This window comes from Columba livia, chromosome 6 (assembly GCF_036013475.1).
Source record: "Columba livia isolate bColLiv1 breed racing homer chromosome 6, bColLiv1.pat.W.v2, whole genome shotgun sequence".
Taxonomy (NCBI): Eukaryota; Metazoa; Chordata; class Aves; order Columbiformes; family Columbidae; genus Columba; species Columba livia.
Window position 1 is genome coordinate 29841432 of NC_088607.1, and position 17078 is coordinate 29858509.

General features: G+C 41.7%; 1 protein-coding gene across 7 annotated transcripts in view; it reads left to right on the plus strand.

Moving 5' to 3' along the window:
• WAPL (WAPL cohesin release factor) overlaps nt 1-17078 on the plus strand; it is a 144591-nt gene that overhangs the window by 71951 nt on the left and 55562 nt on the right. For 3 of the 7 annotated variants that reach the window (XM_065067746.1, XM_065067744.1, XM_021297292.2), the window contains one exon: nt 5237-5760. In XM_065067746.1, the coding sequence (XP_064923818.1) occupies nt 5259-5760 (502 nt within the window). In that variant the 5' untranslated portion in view covers nt 5237-5258. Of the gene's footprint in view, nt 1-778; nt 926-1599; nt 1926-2138; nt 2158-2382; nt 2477-5236; nt 5761-17078 lie in introns of those variants that run through there. The other 4 variants (XM_021297294.2, XM_065067745.1, XM_065067747.1 and 1 more) reach the window with 4 other exon arrangements.

Below are 17078 nucleotides of genomic sequence, written 5' to 3' on the forward strand. Positions count from 1 at the left end.
GAAACACAACACAAACCTCTCCCGTATCTCAGATCAAGCTTGTACATGTCATCGCAAGGCCCGGTCTATTTGATGATCACTTTCACTGGCACCAGGTGTGTACTGGCTTAGAGAGCACATTCAGTGTGTTTGCTCTTCAGAGGTAATACCTAAAAGCTACCAACACATCAATGGGTGCTAGGTAAAGACCAAAAATCAATTTACTTACAGGATCACTAAACAAAACCAAAGTCTCTCTTCTCTTTATGGAAAGACAGTAATTTTGCATTAGGTAAAGGTATAATTAAGAAAGGTCATCTTAACTAGCAGTATCAAGACAACTCTAACCTCTCCTGTGCACTGAAATAAGCCTTTTTTTTGTTTTTTAATTAATTTTGCATTTGGGATGTGGATTTTAAACCCCTTCCTCAAATGGCAGGTGGCTAATATGATCACATGTGCTGTGGAATGATTTTAGGTTCCAAGGCTGTAGAGGTTTTGGCTTTTTTTCCTCTGCCTTTTTTTCTTTTCTGAGCTTCTCGCTCTATTGAAGCATTACAAGATGTGTCTGAATATGATGTTATGTTTTTAATGCACTGCTTTCCTACTGGTGCATACTTAGTTTTCTATTCCACAAACAGTTTATGAAATACTCCTTACAGAATTTAACACAGGGGATTTGATGATTGTTTGATGTCTGTACATATTTGCTGTATGACAACCTCCACAGAGTACTTTTTCACTGTATAGTGTGTATCATTAATTAAAGCCTCAAAGGTGCGCATAAATATCATATCTGTGGGTGGATGTAACTGTAGAAGCTGGTGCCTGTGGAAGCAGGAGCATGTGAAGGCTGCTCTCCCACAGCCACGTTTGCTCCATGGCACTTGTCGGCGGAGGCCGCTTCCCGCCGGGCGCGGCTGTGAAGGCCGGGACGGCAGGCGCTGTGAGTACCGGCAAGTGCTGCGAGGAGTGCGAGGGGCTGGGTTCCCGGGGAGGCTCCCGCCGCTGCTTGCCGTGACAAACTTTTCACGGAGTCACCGTACAGCCGTGCTCCTGTGCCCGCCGCGTTCCCCAACTCCTAAGGAGGGGTCTGACCTCCGCTCCGGCCGCCCCGGCTCCTTCCTGCCGCCAGGCCGGGGCGGCGTCGAGGGAGCCGGAGACCCGCGCGGGTACCCTCCCCTCGAGTCGCGGCCTGGTCGGGCAACGGACGCCGCCGGGCCGGGCTCCCCGCGGCGGGCCCTCCTGCGGGCCGTGCTGCCCCCGCCTTCAGCACCGCAGTGGCCGCACGTTAGAAGCCCCGGGGGCGCGGGCCTGAGCGGAGGCCACGGCGGGGCAGGTCCCGCCAGGCCGCGCCGCGTTGTTCCGGCCGCTTCAGGCCGCCCCTGAGCGGCCGAGCCCCCGCGGACGCAACGCAGCGCGGGCCCGGCCGCCCGCTCCCTCGGGCCGCGCCGGGGGCGGGTCCGCCGCTCGCCCCTCGCCCCGCGCGGCGCGTGCCGGACTGCGAACTACAGCTCCCGGCAGGCGCCGCGCGGGACGGGCCGGTATCGGCGCGGCGGGCGCATGCGCGGCGGCGGCGCGGTCGGTTGAGTAAGGCGGCGTGCGATTGGCTGCGGGCGGCGGCCGGGCGTGGGACGCGCAGTGACGGAAGGAGCGGGGCAAATGGCGGAGAGATGGTCCCGGGCCCCGTCCCGAGAGCGGCGATAATCCCGGCGCGGAGGAAGCGGCGCCGGAGGAGGCGGCGCCGGGGGCCCTAACGCCCGCAGCACCCCGGGGGAGGGGCGGAGGTGTCCCTTCGGCGAGCGCCTGTCGCAGGCGGCACTTGGGCGGCCAGAAACCGCGGCCAGAGCCACATCCGCGGCGCCGCCCGGAACACGCCGGGCCGGCGCCCGGGACTCGCTGCCCGGGATCCGCCGCCCGCCCTCACCGCCGCGACCGACGTCGAGGTAGGTATCGGGCAAGGAGGCGGCTGGCGGCGGCCACCCGGCGCCCGCGGCCTGTGCGGGCCGCGGAGCAGGCCCCGGCACCCCGACGGGCAGGGGCCCCCGACCTGCTCCAGCACCGTCCCGCTTCCGGGGCGGGGGCGGCGGCCGCCTGGCGGGACATGGCGGGCGGCCGCGGCCGCCCCCGGCCCGCCTGGAAGTTTTCGGGACGGGAGTCGTAGGACTTTGCTCGGGGGTAAAGTGCGGTTTGGGACCGGGAGGAGTGGGGGGTGCGGCCTGCGAGGCCCGCGGCTGCCGGCGGGTTCTGCGTGCGCCCCGCGCTGCCCCGCGGCCCCGGGGCTTGCGTGGTGGGGGCTGATTCTCCTGCGGGGCGGGGGGAGGGGGCCGGGAGGAAGGGAAATGACATCAGAAACCGTCGGTGGGGTGACCCGGTTCCGCTAACACCCCCTCCCCCCGCCGCAGGGGGCGGGAGGAAAGAAGAAACTGTCACCGTGGGATTTCATCAGCTCCTTCTGCCTCCGTGCATTTAACCTATTTCTCTTCCCTTTGATTATGTAAGAGGAGCGGTGCGGAGAGGAGCGACGAGTAGGGATGGCTGATGGGCTTCCTGGGGGGTTGTCGGGGTTTGATGTCTGGCTGGGCTGCCGAGTTAGCCCTGGGGAATGACGGAGAATTGTGGTTGGGGTTTTTCTGCTTCTGTTTACATTTCTTGCACTGCTCCAAATATTGCAGCGTGATGCAGGAGACAGAGGCAGGGAGTGGAAATAGGGTGAAATTGGCCAGGTTTTTTATTTCATACTGAGTGAAAAACAAGGGAGAATTTTAAGTTAAGAGTAAAAATCTTGTTCTGTTGGTGCGCTCATGTAAGGAGGTGCATATGTATTTTCTGCTCGTTAATCTCACTTTGAGATATTAGTTTATAGCAGAGTGTATTTGTATTTTCCTGATACTAATATTTTAACCTGTTCACATCATATTCAGTATTTGAGTTTTGACATTTTGATTCAAAACTCCTTATGAGATGATCTTAATTTTTTAAACTTACAAATAGGAAAATGTAGATGAAGGAGCTCTGTTTTCTGAAAATAAAGTGCTCTTGACTACAGGAGTTTTCTCTTTAAAACTGCAGCCATAAGCCATCATTTCAATCTGCCATTATTTTTGCAGACGCTGGAAATGTAGTGTTGGAAATATGTATTTGTGTCAGGGTTTAGGGAAGGAAAAAGTGGTGGTGGTGAGTGTTTCGTTGTGTTTATTTGTTTGTTTTTTTCTATAAAGAGTTGTATAGAAACTGAGATGTTAATAAATAGTTCACTTTAGTTTCTGTAGCTCTAAAAAGTGGCCTTTCTGGTATAAAATGTTTTGGTTAGTGTTATAAGTATTTTCAAGCATCAGTTTGGCTGTTCATTTTCTGAAGTATGTTTTAGTTTCTCTCTTGGATGGGAATTAGGAAATTAGAGCTACTTACAAGGGAGCAAAAATAACCCAAAAAGTTTGGCAACGATGTGTTTGGAATGGCACAAAGTGGTCTGATGGCGGTGTGGGGAAAAAGAGGATGGAGAGTGGACTTAGAGAGTAACGTGTACTAGGCTGAAGCAGAAGGGGTCTGCAGGGTGGCGTTCCGCAGCACAGTCCTGGGCAGTAGATAAGCACATCTTTACCCATCCATCTGCTGAACTGCTGGGGAGAAGAGTGTTTCCCAAAATGGTTGTTCCTGTATCCCTTCTCCATTGCGACACTATCTGTCTGTTAAACTTCTGAAGTTCAAATTTGATACTTGTAGTTCACTTAGAACTGCTGAGACTTAGATGGATTGTTCATTTTGTTTGGTAAGTGGAGAGTGGCCTGGTCTGATAAAGGGAGACTATTATTAGTGAGACAGCCTCGCTAGAGCAAAGTGGCAGAATGACGTTTCTGGAAACCAGTCTGGTGATCTCGGAAGAAGCCGGTCTGGCACGTCAGGTTGAGACACTCCGAGTGTTGAGATCAAAACTAAATTGTGGAAGAAAGACCATATAACACATATTCAAGGGAATAATAAAAACAGTTGTCCCGAACAAATAGATCATATGATATGTTTATTAACAATCATTTTAAGTGCTGTTTTTCATATACTACTGTGTACAAAAGAAGATGACACTTTAAAAGTTGGATTTCTTTGATTCTGTACCTTAAATAAATGCCCCTCCCTTTTTTAACAGTCATTTCTCCAGTATGGAGAGTAATTGTGGAGGGAAAGATATACTTGATTAGATTCAGATTGACTATAAAGAATTCCAATTTCCTATTCAAGTTCGTACAAAAAAAATAAATGCTGGTTTACAAAACAGATATGATAGTTTTGGGTTTATGGTGTTGTTTTTTGTCCAGTAGTTGAAGAATTTGTTTTGGAAAAAAAGAAACAAGTTAGTCTGTCTTCATTCTTGAGTTAAGCAAAAGTAGGAACAGAACACAAGCAGGGAACTGTTTAAATGTGTTCCTGTTTAATCTGTTTGTATATAAACTTTATTTCTCCGAGAGACCAACCTGTGAATCAGGCTACAGATGTAACAGTCAGTAAACAGTCACAGTTTGTGCTGGTCTGCATAAGGTGTCCTCCGTGTTCTTAGAAATGGATTGAGAAGTGTCTCTTTGTTCCTGTCCCTTGATCAATCACATTTACCCCTGAGGGATTGCTGTGTACCACTCTTGACCATGACAGTGCAGATGGCATAAACCACATCGTATTACCAAATAATATACTTGCTGAGTATGCCTGATGTGCAAGAAGAACGTGGCGTGAAGTTGTCATTGTTGTGTGATTAATTAGTATTTAAAATAGCTAGAGCACCTTGAAATATTCTGTCAGTTTTTTACATTTAACTACAAAGAGTCTCTTTAAAGCCGTACTGTGTTATTGGACTGTAGCAAAGAGCTGCATGTTCAAATGTGGTGGAAATATCGTTTAGTTTTCTGCTGATGTTTCATGAAAGCAGTGCCCTCTGTACTTGAAAATATAAAATTAGAGCAAACCAGTACCAAAAATAATGTATTTGTAGCAGAGTTTTCTTTAGGATCCATTGTGCCATTGTTTTATAAACGTGCAAGTAACTGAATTTCGATTAAAGTTGGTAGATACACTACTTATTGCAGGAACTTTTGACGTAATGACATTCACATGTAAATGAGTTAGTCTGTAGAAAGAAGTAGATGATGTATCTGTTGCTTGTGTGACATGTATGTGCCTGGTGCTTGTAGGCCCAATAAAGGGTGGAAATACAATCGTTTGTACTAAAAAGTTGGTGAATATGTGTTTCTTCTTTCTTTTCCAACAGAGAATATGAGACAGGAGCCAAAATGACATCCCGATTTGGAAAGACCTACAGCCGGAAAGGGGGAAACGGCAGTTCCAAGTTTGACGAAGTATTTTCCAACAAACGGACCACCCTTAGTACAAAATGGGGAGAAACCACCTTCATGGCTAAATTAGGACAGAAGAGGTCCGGTGTCAAACCAGATATTTCTGAAGTTCCTAAAAAACCCAAAATTGAAGATGAGGTAACAGAGGATCCATTTGGATTTGACAGCGATGAAGAATCTCTTCCCGTGTCTTCGAAGAATGTGTCACAGCCTAAAGGCTCCTCTCAGCTGGAACCTGGTGAAGCTGCTCAGTCTGAGGACTTCACTCCTCTACTTGAAGCAAACAGCAGAATTAATCAACCAGACAGTGGAGAAAGCGTTGCATCCAGCAAGTGCATATCTTTTGATAATACTGTTCCTCTCTTGAAAGAAAAGAGCACAAGCAAAAATGTGGAAGATGGAGAATGCAAAGGTGGCAGCACTAAACTCATACCTGCAGGTACGTTTACTCAGCTGTCCAAATAGTTCTGTTATCTTCCAGTTTTTACTACTCTACATTTAGACTTCGTGTTTTCAGGGGTTGGTTAAATGTTCTAATAGAACGATGGGGCAATTAATTGTAAAGAACTGTAAAGGGTACGATATTTAACCAAAACGCCAGGAAGCATTCTGAATTTTACATATTGGTCTGAGATCCCAGGCACTTTAATCCTGAGTCTGCAAAGTGAGGTACAGTGGTGTAGATTCAACATAGTATGTTAGTCCACCTTGAATAGGATGGAGCAATAATCTTCCTTTGCTAAAATTTGTTCTGAGCCCAGTGCATTTGTGCTTTTTAACATGTAGTATTTTGAAGAGCGATGAGTTGTTTCTAACAATGCTTTATTCTGAAGTTGCTGGCTTTAATTTGGTGCGAATTTATGGTTACTACCATGCGGGTGTGGATACAGCTTACAACCTGCCTTATTACTTGTATAGAAAAAGTAGTTTCCTGATCTTCAGTTAAAAAAAGGTGTGTATATATATATATATATATATATTTTTTTTTTAATTAGCACATCTTTACTATGTGTACATAGAAAGCTTCAGAGCTATGAAACAGAATTCTGTCAAACTTCTTCTAGAGGCTCTTTTCAGGCTCTGAAGTGTTTGTAAGAAATCTTAATATTTTTGAGAGGGAATTCACAAATCCCATGGATCTGAACATCTCTGTAATTTTGTACTAGTCATTCTTAGACAAGATCAGATGTTATTATATCTCATTAGAAGTTTTCATATAATGGGCTGATTAAACTGCAGCTTCTAAAATTGCACAGAAGATCCCATTAGATGAACCTTGATGAAGATGACACCTACTGACTTGCTCTGGGTTATCATCATCAGCTTTAACGAGAAGAACTTGCGTAACTTCGAAATCTCGGAAATAGTTAAGCCTAGCATCAGAAATTTGAGTGGACTTGTTCAGTTGTAGTAGAGTGGACAAGAAGATACTTAATAGTGGAAGAGATATATATAGCTCAGTTATATTGCTAGCAGAATGATCTTGCAAATAATAAAAGAAGAAAAACAAGAAATGTTGCTTTGAACTGTTGTTTGACAGACATGTTGGTGGGACATGTAGTTGTCTTTTGATCTTACTCTTATTTTTGCTGCTGAATTATTTCTAATTTTCATATGATTTTCTGCACTTTATTTGTCTGTATGATCTACCTTCAGTCTGGAAATGCAATTTGTGTTTTGCTAAGTTTGAATATAGTTTTCATAAGAGATTGGATAGATTTATCCCCCAATATCTACAAGGAGAAGAACCAGTAATGAGTTTCCTTGGTTGTTAATGAGAGGTTGTAGCAGAGCAGGTTTTACAGTGAAATGGTTTCCATGTAGAAAAGCTTTGTTAGGACAGTATTTTTCAGGTTGGAAAAGAAAAGGAGAGCTGTGGGGAGAGAATGTGATAGAGCTTTGAAAATTTGTAGTGTGTGAAAGGCCAAGAGGAAAAGACTTCAGCAGTTTCCTTGGTGTTTCTTGGTTCCAGTGTTGTGGAAAATAATAAAATACAATATTAAGTGCAGAAAAACTTTTGATGCCTATTTAAATTCTAAAACTCCTTGTTAGACAATACTTTATACACCATAAGTATATACAGCTCTAAAAGGAAGGAAGATGATGATTCTTGCTGGACAAGTCCATCAGTGGCTGCTGAGTGTGGTGGTGGTGATCGGGATGCAGAGGGAGGTGACTTCAACAACAGTTTACTTGGAGAGATTGTTTGTGATGCTTTCCTGAGGTATTTGTTACTGACTGCACTTCAGCCAGGAATAGTGAAGGGCAAGGTGCATCTGAACCTGGTGATGCTGTTCTTTTCGGAACCCATTACATTATTTTTACACCTAGTCAAAGGAAGATAAAAACCCATTTCAGAACTTTCTGAAGAAATTAAATCCAACTAAGAATGAATCTTTGCAAAACATGCTAGAAGGCCCTTTAAATAAGGGTAAGGAAAACAAGGCTGTAGTTTTGGTGCTAGTGTTTGTTTTGGACAGCTAGTGTAAATGAAACTTGGATGGTTTAAGCAGCTTTTATGCTTGTGTGTAGACTGATCCAAAATAAATGAATATTGTCTCTGAATAGGTCGCTCGGAACATTGAGCAATTAGTGATACAGTTACCAAGTGTAAATGTAGGTACTTCAAAGGTTTCTTTGTTATATTGACAACCAAGTACATTTGATTATATAAGACTTGACTTGCAGAACTGGAGAGAGTTAATTTTGTTGATTTGGGGGTGGAAGTATGAGGGAAGAGGGGAACCTGAGGGAGGAAAAGCTGAGTAATGATGAAAAGGTTGTTTCTTATTGTGTGGTCTCCTCAGATACAGTGTGTGTGCTTCTATTGCTTACATGTCCTCACCCTTCCTAGCGTCTCTTAGACTCTGCCAGATTCCACCACATTTGTTCAAAGGATTTAAAGATCCTTGAGGCAGCAAGTGCTGCTATTCCTGAAGAGGAAAGAAAGGGAAAAAAACCCACAACACACACACAAAAACAACAACAAAGCCCCACCAAAAAAAAAAAAAAACCCCAAAAAAACCCAAAAACAACAGCCAAACAAACAACAATAAATGAATAAACAAAAAACACCAAAACAAATAATTACACCAAAAAAGCCCATCTTGGCATCTCTAGGTATAGGAAACTAGGCTATATTGGTACTGATGTTCATTTAAGTGCTTGTTAACGTGTTTGAAGTGCAATTTGCTAGTTGTTGTCCTGATACTGACTAGAGAGTGCATGAATCAAGGCCTCAGGACCTCCTGACAGCAGGTACCACCATTGTGTCTTATTTCTTTACCTGAATAAGGTGAAAATGATGACTTAACATGGATATGGGTAATCTGAAAGCTGCAGTTTAGCCTGCGAATTCTGCTCCTGATGTGTTATCCTGCCGTCATGTCCATTTCTTTGGACATTAAAACAAAGGTGATGCAATGTCAGTTAACATTAATGTTTGATATTAAAAAGCAGTGTATTTTTTGTGTTTTTTTAAAAGTTGTGCAACTGTGTAACACAGACAAGGATCTGTATCTTTTAATTGATATGACTTTCTGGTGGGGTTTTTTTGAGGGGCTTTTTTTGTGGTTTTGTTCGGTTTATTTATTTTTTTAATAGCCTTCAGCTAGTGCTTGTAACAATCTCATTTTAAAGGCTTTGAGAAGCTCTTAATATGGAAAGCTTCTTGTAATCTTACACTAACGTTGCTTGACCAAGTCTTAATACTGTCAGAAGAATGTTCATGAGTAATCCTGTACATAACAGGTAGTTTACAGGTAGTGGGAGTTTAGGTAAATTGGAAATAGCAACAGAGTATTCAGTGTTAATAGTTACTGTTAGGTTAAGATAGGACGACTTGGTAGCTAGAAAGTAAGTCGTGTCATTGGAAAAATATTCGACTGGTTATTCATACCAAGCAAAAATGCAACAACTTGGTAGCTAGAAGGTGAGATTTTTTTATGAGAGTCTAACAGTAGGATAAGATGAAAATCCACAGAGCAATGCTTGCTTAGGTTTCTGAAACACCTTGGTAGATTTGTGTTTATTTGTTTTTTAAACTGTTTAGCTGCTTCTGTAATTCTTTAAGACATAAACCCAAATAGTGTTTCACACTAAATTCTTCTGCACATAAGCTTCTGTATAAAAACATGGCCTTGCAGAGCACATTGTGAGGTGCTAGTTAAAAAACAAATCTAATAACTTTGTTCTTAGAATATTTGTTAGCTTGTGCATTGAAATTAGCATAATACAGTTTTTCAGATTAAAATCAAAGCTCAATGGATTTTAAAAGATGGTTTGTCATTCCATAATTATACTAGTGTATTAATATATTTCAATATATTTCAGTTCAGGGAAACACTACTTCTGTCATTCTTGTGTGAGAGTTTGTGTTTTGACCCTGGATGTTGCGATCACTTGCTGTGTTTCGCTTGCGTGCCGAGGGCTGAGCTCTTGGAACTCGAGCCTTTGGAGGGTCTAGTCCAAGGCGTTGATGCTGTTCATGAGATAAGGCTCCTGGGTCAAGAGATGTCTCAAGTGGTTGGATGATGTCTCTTGTCTTCAGACACCTTGTGCTCCTCCTGTTTGTGGTTGTGTTAATTCGGAGTTAAAATATGTGGTATTTAATTATGCTTTTAACTTAGAAGTCTGGTTTGTTTTAAAGACTGTGAGTTTATTTCTTGAAAATGTATTTTGCTTGCTGTGGAGAAGTAGAAAATAGAATGGCTTAAAATGTCTTTTCAGAATAGAGAGCAGTGTAGGAATAGTATCCCTTTCTGCTGTGCTGTGATGCTAAGTGGTTATTGTCTCGGCAGTGTCCTTTGAGGCTTTTTAAGATTAGAAGGACAAATTACTGCATGTAAAATATTTGTGATACTTGCATTTTTTCCCCTAACAGAGTAATTATGAAAACAGCTATTCTGCGTCTTGTCATTTGTTACTATGTACTGGTATTCAAACAAGTCTTTGTTCTGGAAGTAGTTTTGTTCTTGGTGCTGTAAAGAAACGTCTGCCTGTTTGCTGTTCAGTTCTTTTGTGTTTCTAGGTAGTTCCTTAGCGGCCTCGTTTTTCATTTGAGGCTCATGCACATGTCGGTAGCAAATTGAAATGGCAAATGCAATCCTTCTTAATAACTTGTGCTTATGCAAGGCAGGAGTGAAGGGATACAACTGTGCTTAACTACTTCATGACCCAGTGTGCAGAATCGAAAGGCATACTGAGCAAAGAGAGTCATTTGCAGAAAATAGTTACCCTGAAAAGAAGATAGTTCGAGTTATCAGGTCTGCTCCCAACAGACCATCCTGATAGTACCTTAGTGAATGTGTCTGCAAAGCCTCTGCATCCTGATTATGTGGGTGGGGGAGCCCTGTCTTTAGAGTTAAGTTGCATCTTCTCAAATTCAAGTTTGTTAAATAATTACATTTGACAGCACGATTCGCCAGGATATTCCTTTGACGTTGTTTTAGACCTTCTGTTTTGTATTTAACATTGACGCTAAGATAATAGTTAGGGCTGAGTAATGTTATTTTTCTTTCTCTGCAGAGTTGCTGGGTGCATTTTATTTACCTCTTGAAGAAGGATTTCACTTTAGTCATTTGCTTTCCAAAAATGGAGCAAAAGTTGGGGAAAACTGAATGAGGTCTGAGCATTTGGCTGTGTTAGGAGACAGCTGGCAGCACCCATGATTAAGAAGAGCTGCAGCTGTGCTCTGGCTGCCTCAAAGCATTAAGAAACTGATAGCAGAGAACGAGAAAGGTCTGCCAGAAGATATGTATGCCCCTAGAATTTCAGTGTTTTGATGTTTGTTTAGATGGCAATAATTATGCTGGATATATAGATAGCTGGGGCTTATCCACAAGTCCTCTCTTTTTCAGTTGCTCTTGTTATGTTTCCCTCTTTTTAAGATATCCTTTCTCCCCTTGCACACAGAATTGTCTTGCTTTGTCAGTAGCCCAGGTTCAAACTAGTGTGATAATTATTTGCGACCTTTTTTCTTTGGTATTACTCTGATACTTCTCTGAAGATTTGGTGGTGTTGGGTTTTTATTGTGTTTTTTGTGTTTATTTTCTTGGATATTTCTCATACATCTGAAATTATTTAAATTCTGTTTAACTTTCAGTATTCTGTTTTGCTAATACAGCAATACAGGAAAAATACCCCAGTATTTAGGAAGGAATCTTCTGATTTCTGCAACATATTTTTCCTGGTGACAGGTACATGTGTAATATGTGTGTCCATGTACAGACCACACACAACTTTTCCCTCAACCCATAACTCTCTCAAACAATAGTGAGGTTGTCAAGACCTTTTTTGGAATCCATACTTTTAAAATCATTCTTTCTTTATGGACTTGTACAATGAACAATTAGTTTTTAAAAGGTCAAACTTTTGATTGCTTTTTCACTTCTTTCATGTTTAAAAAGTTGAAATAACTTTGCATTCAAAACAGCTGGTCAGTGCTTTTAGAAGAAAAAAACCTGTTAACGTGTGTACCTCTTAAATGGACCAAAGCATGTAGGAAAGCAGACAACAGTTGGTGAGGAGGCCATTTCAGGTTCAAACTGCTGAGATCTTATTAACTGTATGGAAAATGTTTTTCAAATTCAAACTTAGCTCATATTTTCTTTCTAAGAAACTGCTACTGTATGCAGTAAAGAGTTTCAGCATATTGATGAGTAGTGTCTGAATTCAAGCTGACTTAGCCTAAGGATACATTGGTTTTCACAGTTGTTAGTGCTGCTATGTTATAATATGCTTTAATACTTCTTTTTAATAAGGGCTCATACAACAAAATACAGTGAAGAAAAGCTTCTTTGGCATGTGCCAGCCCCTTGTGTTGCCCATGACACTTTGTTGTGTTTTCCCTGCAAGGAGTGAGTAGTTACCTTCCAGGATCAGCTTTCTCCTGCTGCTGGGAGCAAAAGATACCCTTTTGAGCTACCTGTGAGGAAGAACGTGTTGGTTTCACTGGACTTTCCATCAGAGCTGAACACGATACCGGTGGTTCAGGCTCTGACAACTCTTGTGTTACAGGGTGCAGCCGCTCTCCTGGCTGTTGGGTTTGATGTTGCACCATTTCTCGTGTCTTCAGGATGACTTTATTTTTAGGCTTCTGACCAAGTGGTGTTCCTTGCAGTGATGTAGAGTTCTTCAAAGCTTAATTCTTTGCTGGAAGACAAAAATTAGTTTTCTTTCTTTAGGAAGGGGTTTTAGCATTGTTTACTAAGTTTCCAATTTGTCCTTCATTTGAGAGAGTTGTGGACTCTGCATGTGAGTTGGATGTGAGCATTGACTACATGCTGCATGGTATGTTGGGTTTTTACAGAATATCAGTGTCTGTAGAGTCACATTTTATTTTATACTGTTACGAATGTGGGTAGATATAGATCTGAGGCAATGTTAGAAAAGTAGTGTTTTTCTTGTTAGTCTATAAACACCAGAAGAAAAACAGACTTTAAACTAGGTGTTCAGAATGTTGTACTAGAGTTGTAAGCAAGAGTAGAAATAAGAGTGAAGGAAGAATTACAGTTATTCCAGCTGTGAAAGACAAAATATGAGACTATAGTTGCAACTTCCACAAAAATACTTGCCTGGGAAAAAAAAAAGGGGGTTGAAGTTGTAGGGCTTTAATTTGATAGTAATTGAGAGGCTGGATATAGCTGATAAAAAGCAACCTAGATTTAATTTTGTAGCTATATTTTGACTGGAGGAGGAAATGCCTTTAGTATGAAAGACTAAATTCGTAATTTTGAGGTTTAATGTTTTTTTTTTCCCCCCCGAATGTTTGCTGTGAAGGCAGTTGTGCTGACCACAGAAGGATGTGTGCTTTGGCCAGGTGCGCGTGGATAGATTGGGATGAAGGTGGTGTTGAGATATGCAGTGATTTAAGATACAATGAAAGATCAGTGTTCAGGCAGAATACCTACTGATTGCTACCTGAAGCAGCAGAAGAGGGGAAGAGCAGTTGGATTGTTACTTCAAAAAACCATTTTCCCATACCATTGAAAATGTGCCTGAGATAAAGGCAAGTGGAATTACAAGGAATTACTTCTTCTGGCTCCAACAGGTGCCCGAGGTGAGAAGCAGGAATGCCGTGGTTGGGGTTCGGCTGTTCCCAGAGTGGATGGAGCCCCAGCATGCTGGGCTGTTGGGCTAACAGCACAACAGACAATGTTCATAAAGCGTGAATATGTGTTAGCTTCATGGAATGAAGTAATGGTTACCAAACCGAAATATTTCCTCTAGGTGATTTGACAGAAGAAAAGGTGTCTCCTGTCTGTCTCAACACCTGTATGTTTAGGATAGCTACTCTTAAGAGGTGTAATGCAATTGAGAACTTGTTTCACGCATAGTTTAAATAAATAACAAATTCAGCCTTTTCATATAAATTGCCTTATAGTTTTGATATTCAGAGTGCTGGAAAGGAAACAAGAAAAACAAGTTATTCTTGAGGAAAGTAGGTCTGTGATGGTGGTAAATTAGATCTCATCACTTCAGAGTTTTCTGTGGAATTCTGCAAAAGAAGATGCCTCTTAAAACATCTGCAAAAAGGCAAACTTTCTATCCAACCTGTATGCCAAGTTGTTGGGAACTCATTTTGATTCAAAGCAACTAAAGAACCAGAATTTATAATCATAGCTATAGATGTGGTGGTTCTATGATTTTAGCTATTTCAGTGATTGTCAGCCATGAAACTGGCCTTGAGAGCCTCATCTTCCGAGGCTCTTAAGCTTCTTATCTTCTGTTTATGCCTGCTAACAGGCACTGCATTTCGAGATCTTATGGCCATCAATGGTTAATGATGGATCTAAGTAAATTTTGTCGCTTTCTTAGAATTGTGTATTTTATAGCCATAGCTTTTTTTCTGTGTTTACCAGCTGTTCAATCATAGGCAGAAAATGGATCAAAGGAGTTCAGTCTGTAACCTTTTCTCCTTACCAACCAAAACACTTCATTTCCAATGCAGAGTAGAAGAGAGAAACTGTAATGAAATTTGTTTTCTTATTTGGAGAAAAGCATGGCTGCTCTGCAGTTGCTGGTTTTCTGTCCAAACCAGAGAAGACACTGTATGTCACCTTTGGGCTCTCTTCCCAGAAATGAGGAATGTGATACAAGCAGCTGGTAAAGATTAATCTTTTCCTTTAGCCTGGTCAGCTTCAGATTGTAAAGTGATGTAGCTTTCTGCTTGGGAACATTGGTGATGGTGTAATGGAGCCATAACGAATGTTTGGGAGGGTTTGGGAGCATCAGGCAGAGCTGTAGCTCATAATGAGCTTAACAACCTGTTTCCTGCATCCTGTGTCAGTGGTCTGCCTGCTCATGAGCCGTGAATGTGTGTGCCCTCAGGAGCTGCAGGGATCTGAAGGCCTTCACTTTTTTTTCCGTATTGCCTCCTTTTCCTTGATATTTCATTTTCTTTTACATCTGTCTTGGTAGTCGGGTGTTTATTTGAAGAGAAATAAAAAGGAATAAAATATTGGCAGCATGCCACCTGCCTGCCTTTTTAAAGATTTAGTTGCTTCTGACTAATATTATCTATACATTCACAATTAATCCTTCGAATTTATGTGGCTAATAGCGAAAGAAACCTAGTGTAAGTTTGTAGATATGTTTTCTGTGTACAAGAATTCGATCATGCTTCATTTGGTATTAAAATGAAGGCTTCTACAGCTAGTTACACAGCAATGAAGGAGCACAAGGGCTCATGCTACAAATGCTACAGAAGGTGATATGTCTTGTTTGTAGCTTGGTGATGCTTTGGTTAGTCTTCATCAGGAATTGCTAGAAATTAGAGAAAACTAACCTGGACTTCAAGTTAGTACGGCTAGCATTTAATACTGGCAACTCTTCCATGAGTAAACAGAAGAAATAAGCATTTATTTTGCATATGTGATAATATTTTGACACCTTAGCACGTTTTCTTAGCATACCAAGGCTAATATTGACTGTCCATTTGTTTGATTTCCTAATAACATTTGTGCTTGTTAACTAGTTTTGATCAAACTTGGAGTGGTAAGGAGAGATTTCAAAGACACAGTGCTATTTCAAGTGTCATGAAAGGTGGTGGTGTGAAAAACTTGAGTTGAATTGATTCATCTGTTCCCTTAGCTCTCTCTTGTCTGCCTGCTGGTATGGAAAACGTGGTTATGCCCGGGTCCCTAATCCGTTTGTGCAAGCCGCAGCAAGCTGGCCAGCCAGCACATGTTGCTGCACGTGATCTGCAGCGTGTGCTGTCCTCTGCTCATCAAACAGGTTGGTGGTTTGAGTTGCGGGGCATTAAGCTTTGGTCTGTGAGCCCCAAATCTGTTCAGGACAGAAATTCACATTAAAAGACGTTGTTCTCAGAGCCTGCGAGGCTGCTCTGTGCTCCACGTAACTTAGAAATAGCAAAGAGGCTTCTGCAGCTTCTATCACTGAACTGGTAACAAAAGCATATAGTGTTTGACCTTAGGTAATTACTGTTAGACTGTTAATGATGATTTGATTTTTATGGAGCTGAAAATTATGTTTTCAGACTTGGAGCCAAGCACCTTAATCTTGTAAGTTAAATGGAAATGAAATTGAAATGGGGACTAGGCAGGAGGATACATTTCTTGATGGCTGCTTTAGATTATGTTGTTTTGGTTTGGTTATTTTTTGCCAAGAAGGGCCTTTGGTTTCCTAGAGGATTTTTCCCTTCACTTTGTTTTGGATTCCGTTTTGGTATGTGCTGTACCCGAAGGATCAGGGCGTGAAATTGTTAACTCTTGCAGCTTTGGTAGTTGATGGAGAAAGTTGTATGTATCTCTTCTCCAAACTTCAGTGTTTCTTCTTCAAGTAAGATAGCTCTGTCAATCTGTTAAGTTCCATTAGTGTAACTATTCTAGTATGTCATTGATAATGATACCAGAAAATACCAGTCTGAGCTGTCTAAAACATTCTGTGAGGAATCTGTAAGGACATGTACTTGTTATCGGAGGTGGAAAAGTAGTAGTGAATGTGTCCACCCACTCCAAGCACTGGTGGACAGTCAAAGATCAGGCTTAGAATTACCCACGGTTTTGCATTTTTAAAACCTTTATGCATTTGTTTCTTTGCCATTTTGTGTACACTATAAAGTGACTGGGATCACTTAGCCAGTTGTGGAGATAAATTGCAATATGGTCTCTTTTATTCATTCTTCTGGCAATTTCTTATTTCATCATGAATACAGAAGTGAAGTATTTTGAGCTGTGTGAACAAAGAAATTCCTTAGAGTCCCCTTGTTATATTCACTGCCTGCACTAGAAGTCAGCTTGAATGAGTACCAGAGCTCCTACTCAACTGGTCTAGTGTGGCTTTTGCTCTGGAAAAACTATTGGCCTTCACTTTTTTTTTTGTTCTGTATGACAATATATAGCTAAAGATTGAAGACAAGAAGCATATTGGAAGTTGCCTTTCTATCTTCATTAGTAACTTACCTTCTTTTCTTTGTAACATTCAGTTTTAAACACTTGTGAATGGCATATAATTACAAAAAAAAAGTAGTGATTCTTTTCACTCTGGAAGTTTCTGTACGCCTCACTTTTTTTTTAGACCTTTCACTGTCTCAAGTAGTCTGTAATTATATGGTGTCTTTTATTATTACTGTGATCAAACTAAATGTTTTGTAGGTGGGGAGATATTCTTCATTTGCTCATATCATGCAATGAAGAAGTAGTAATGCTTCTGAGGGCTACCTGGGAGCTCATTTTCTGGTAGATGTTAGTTTCTTAAGAAGAAAATCCCTTTAAAATAAAGCAATGTGTTATGGGA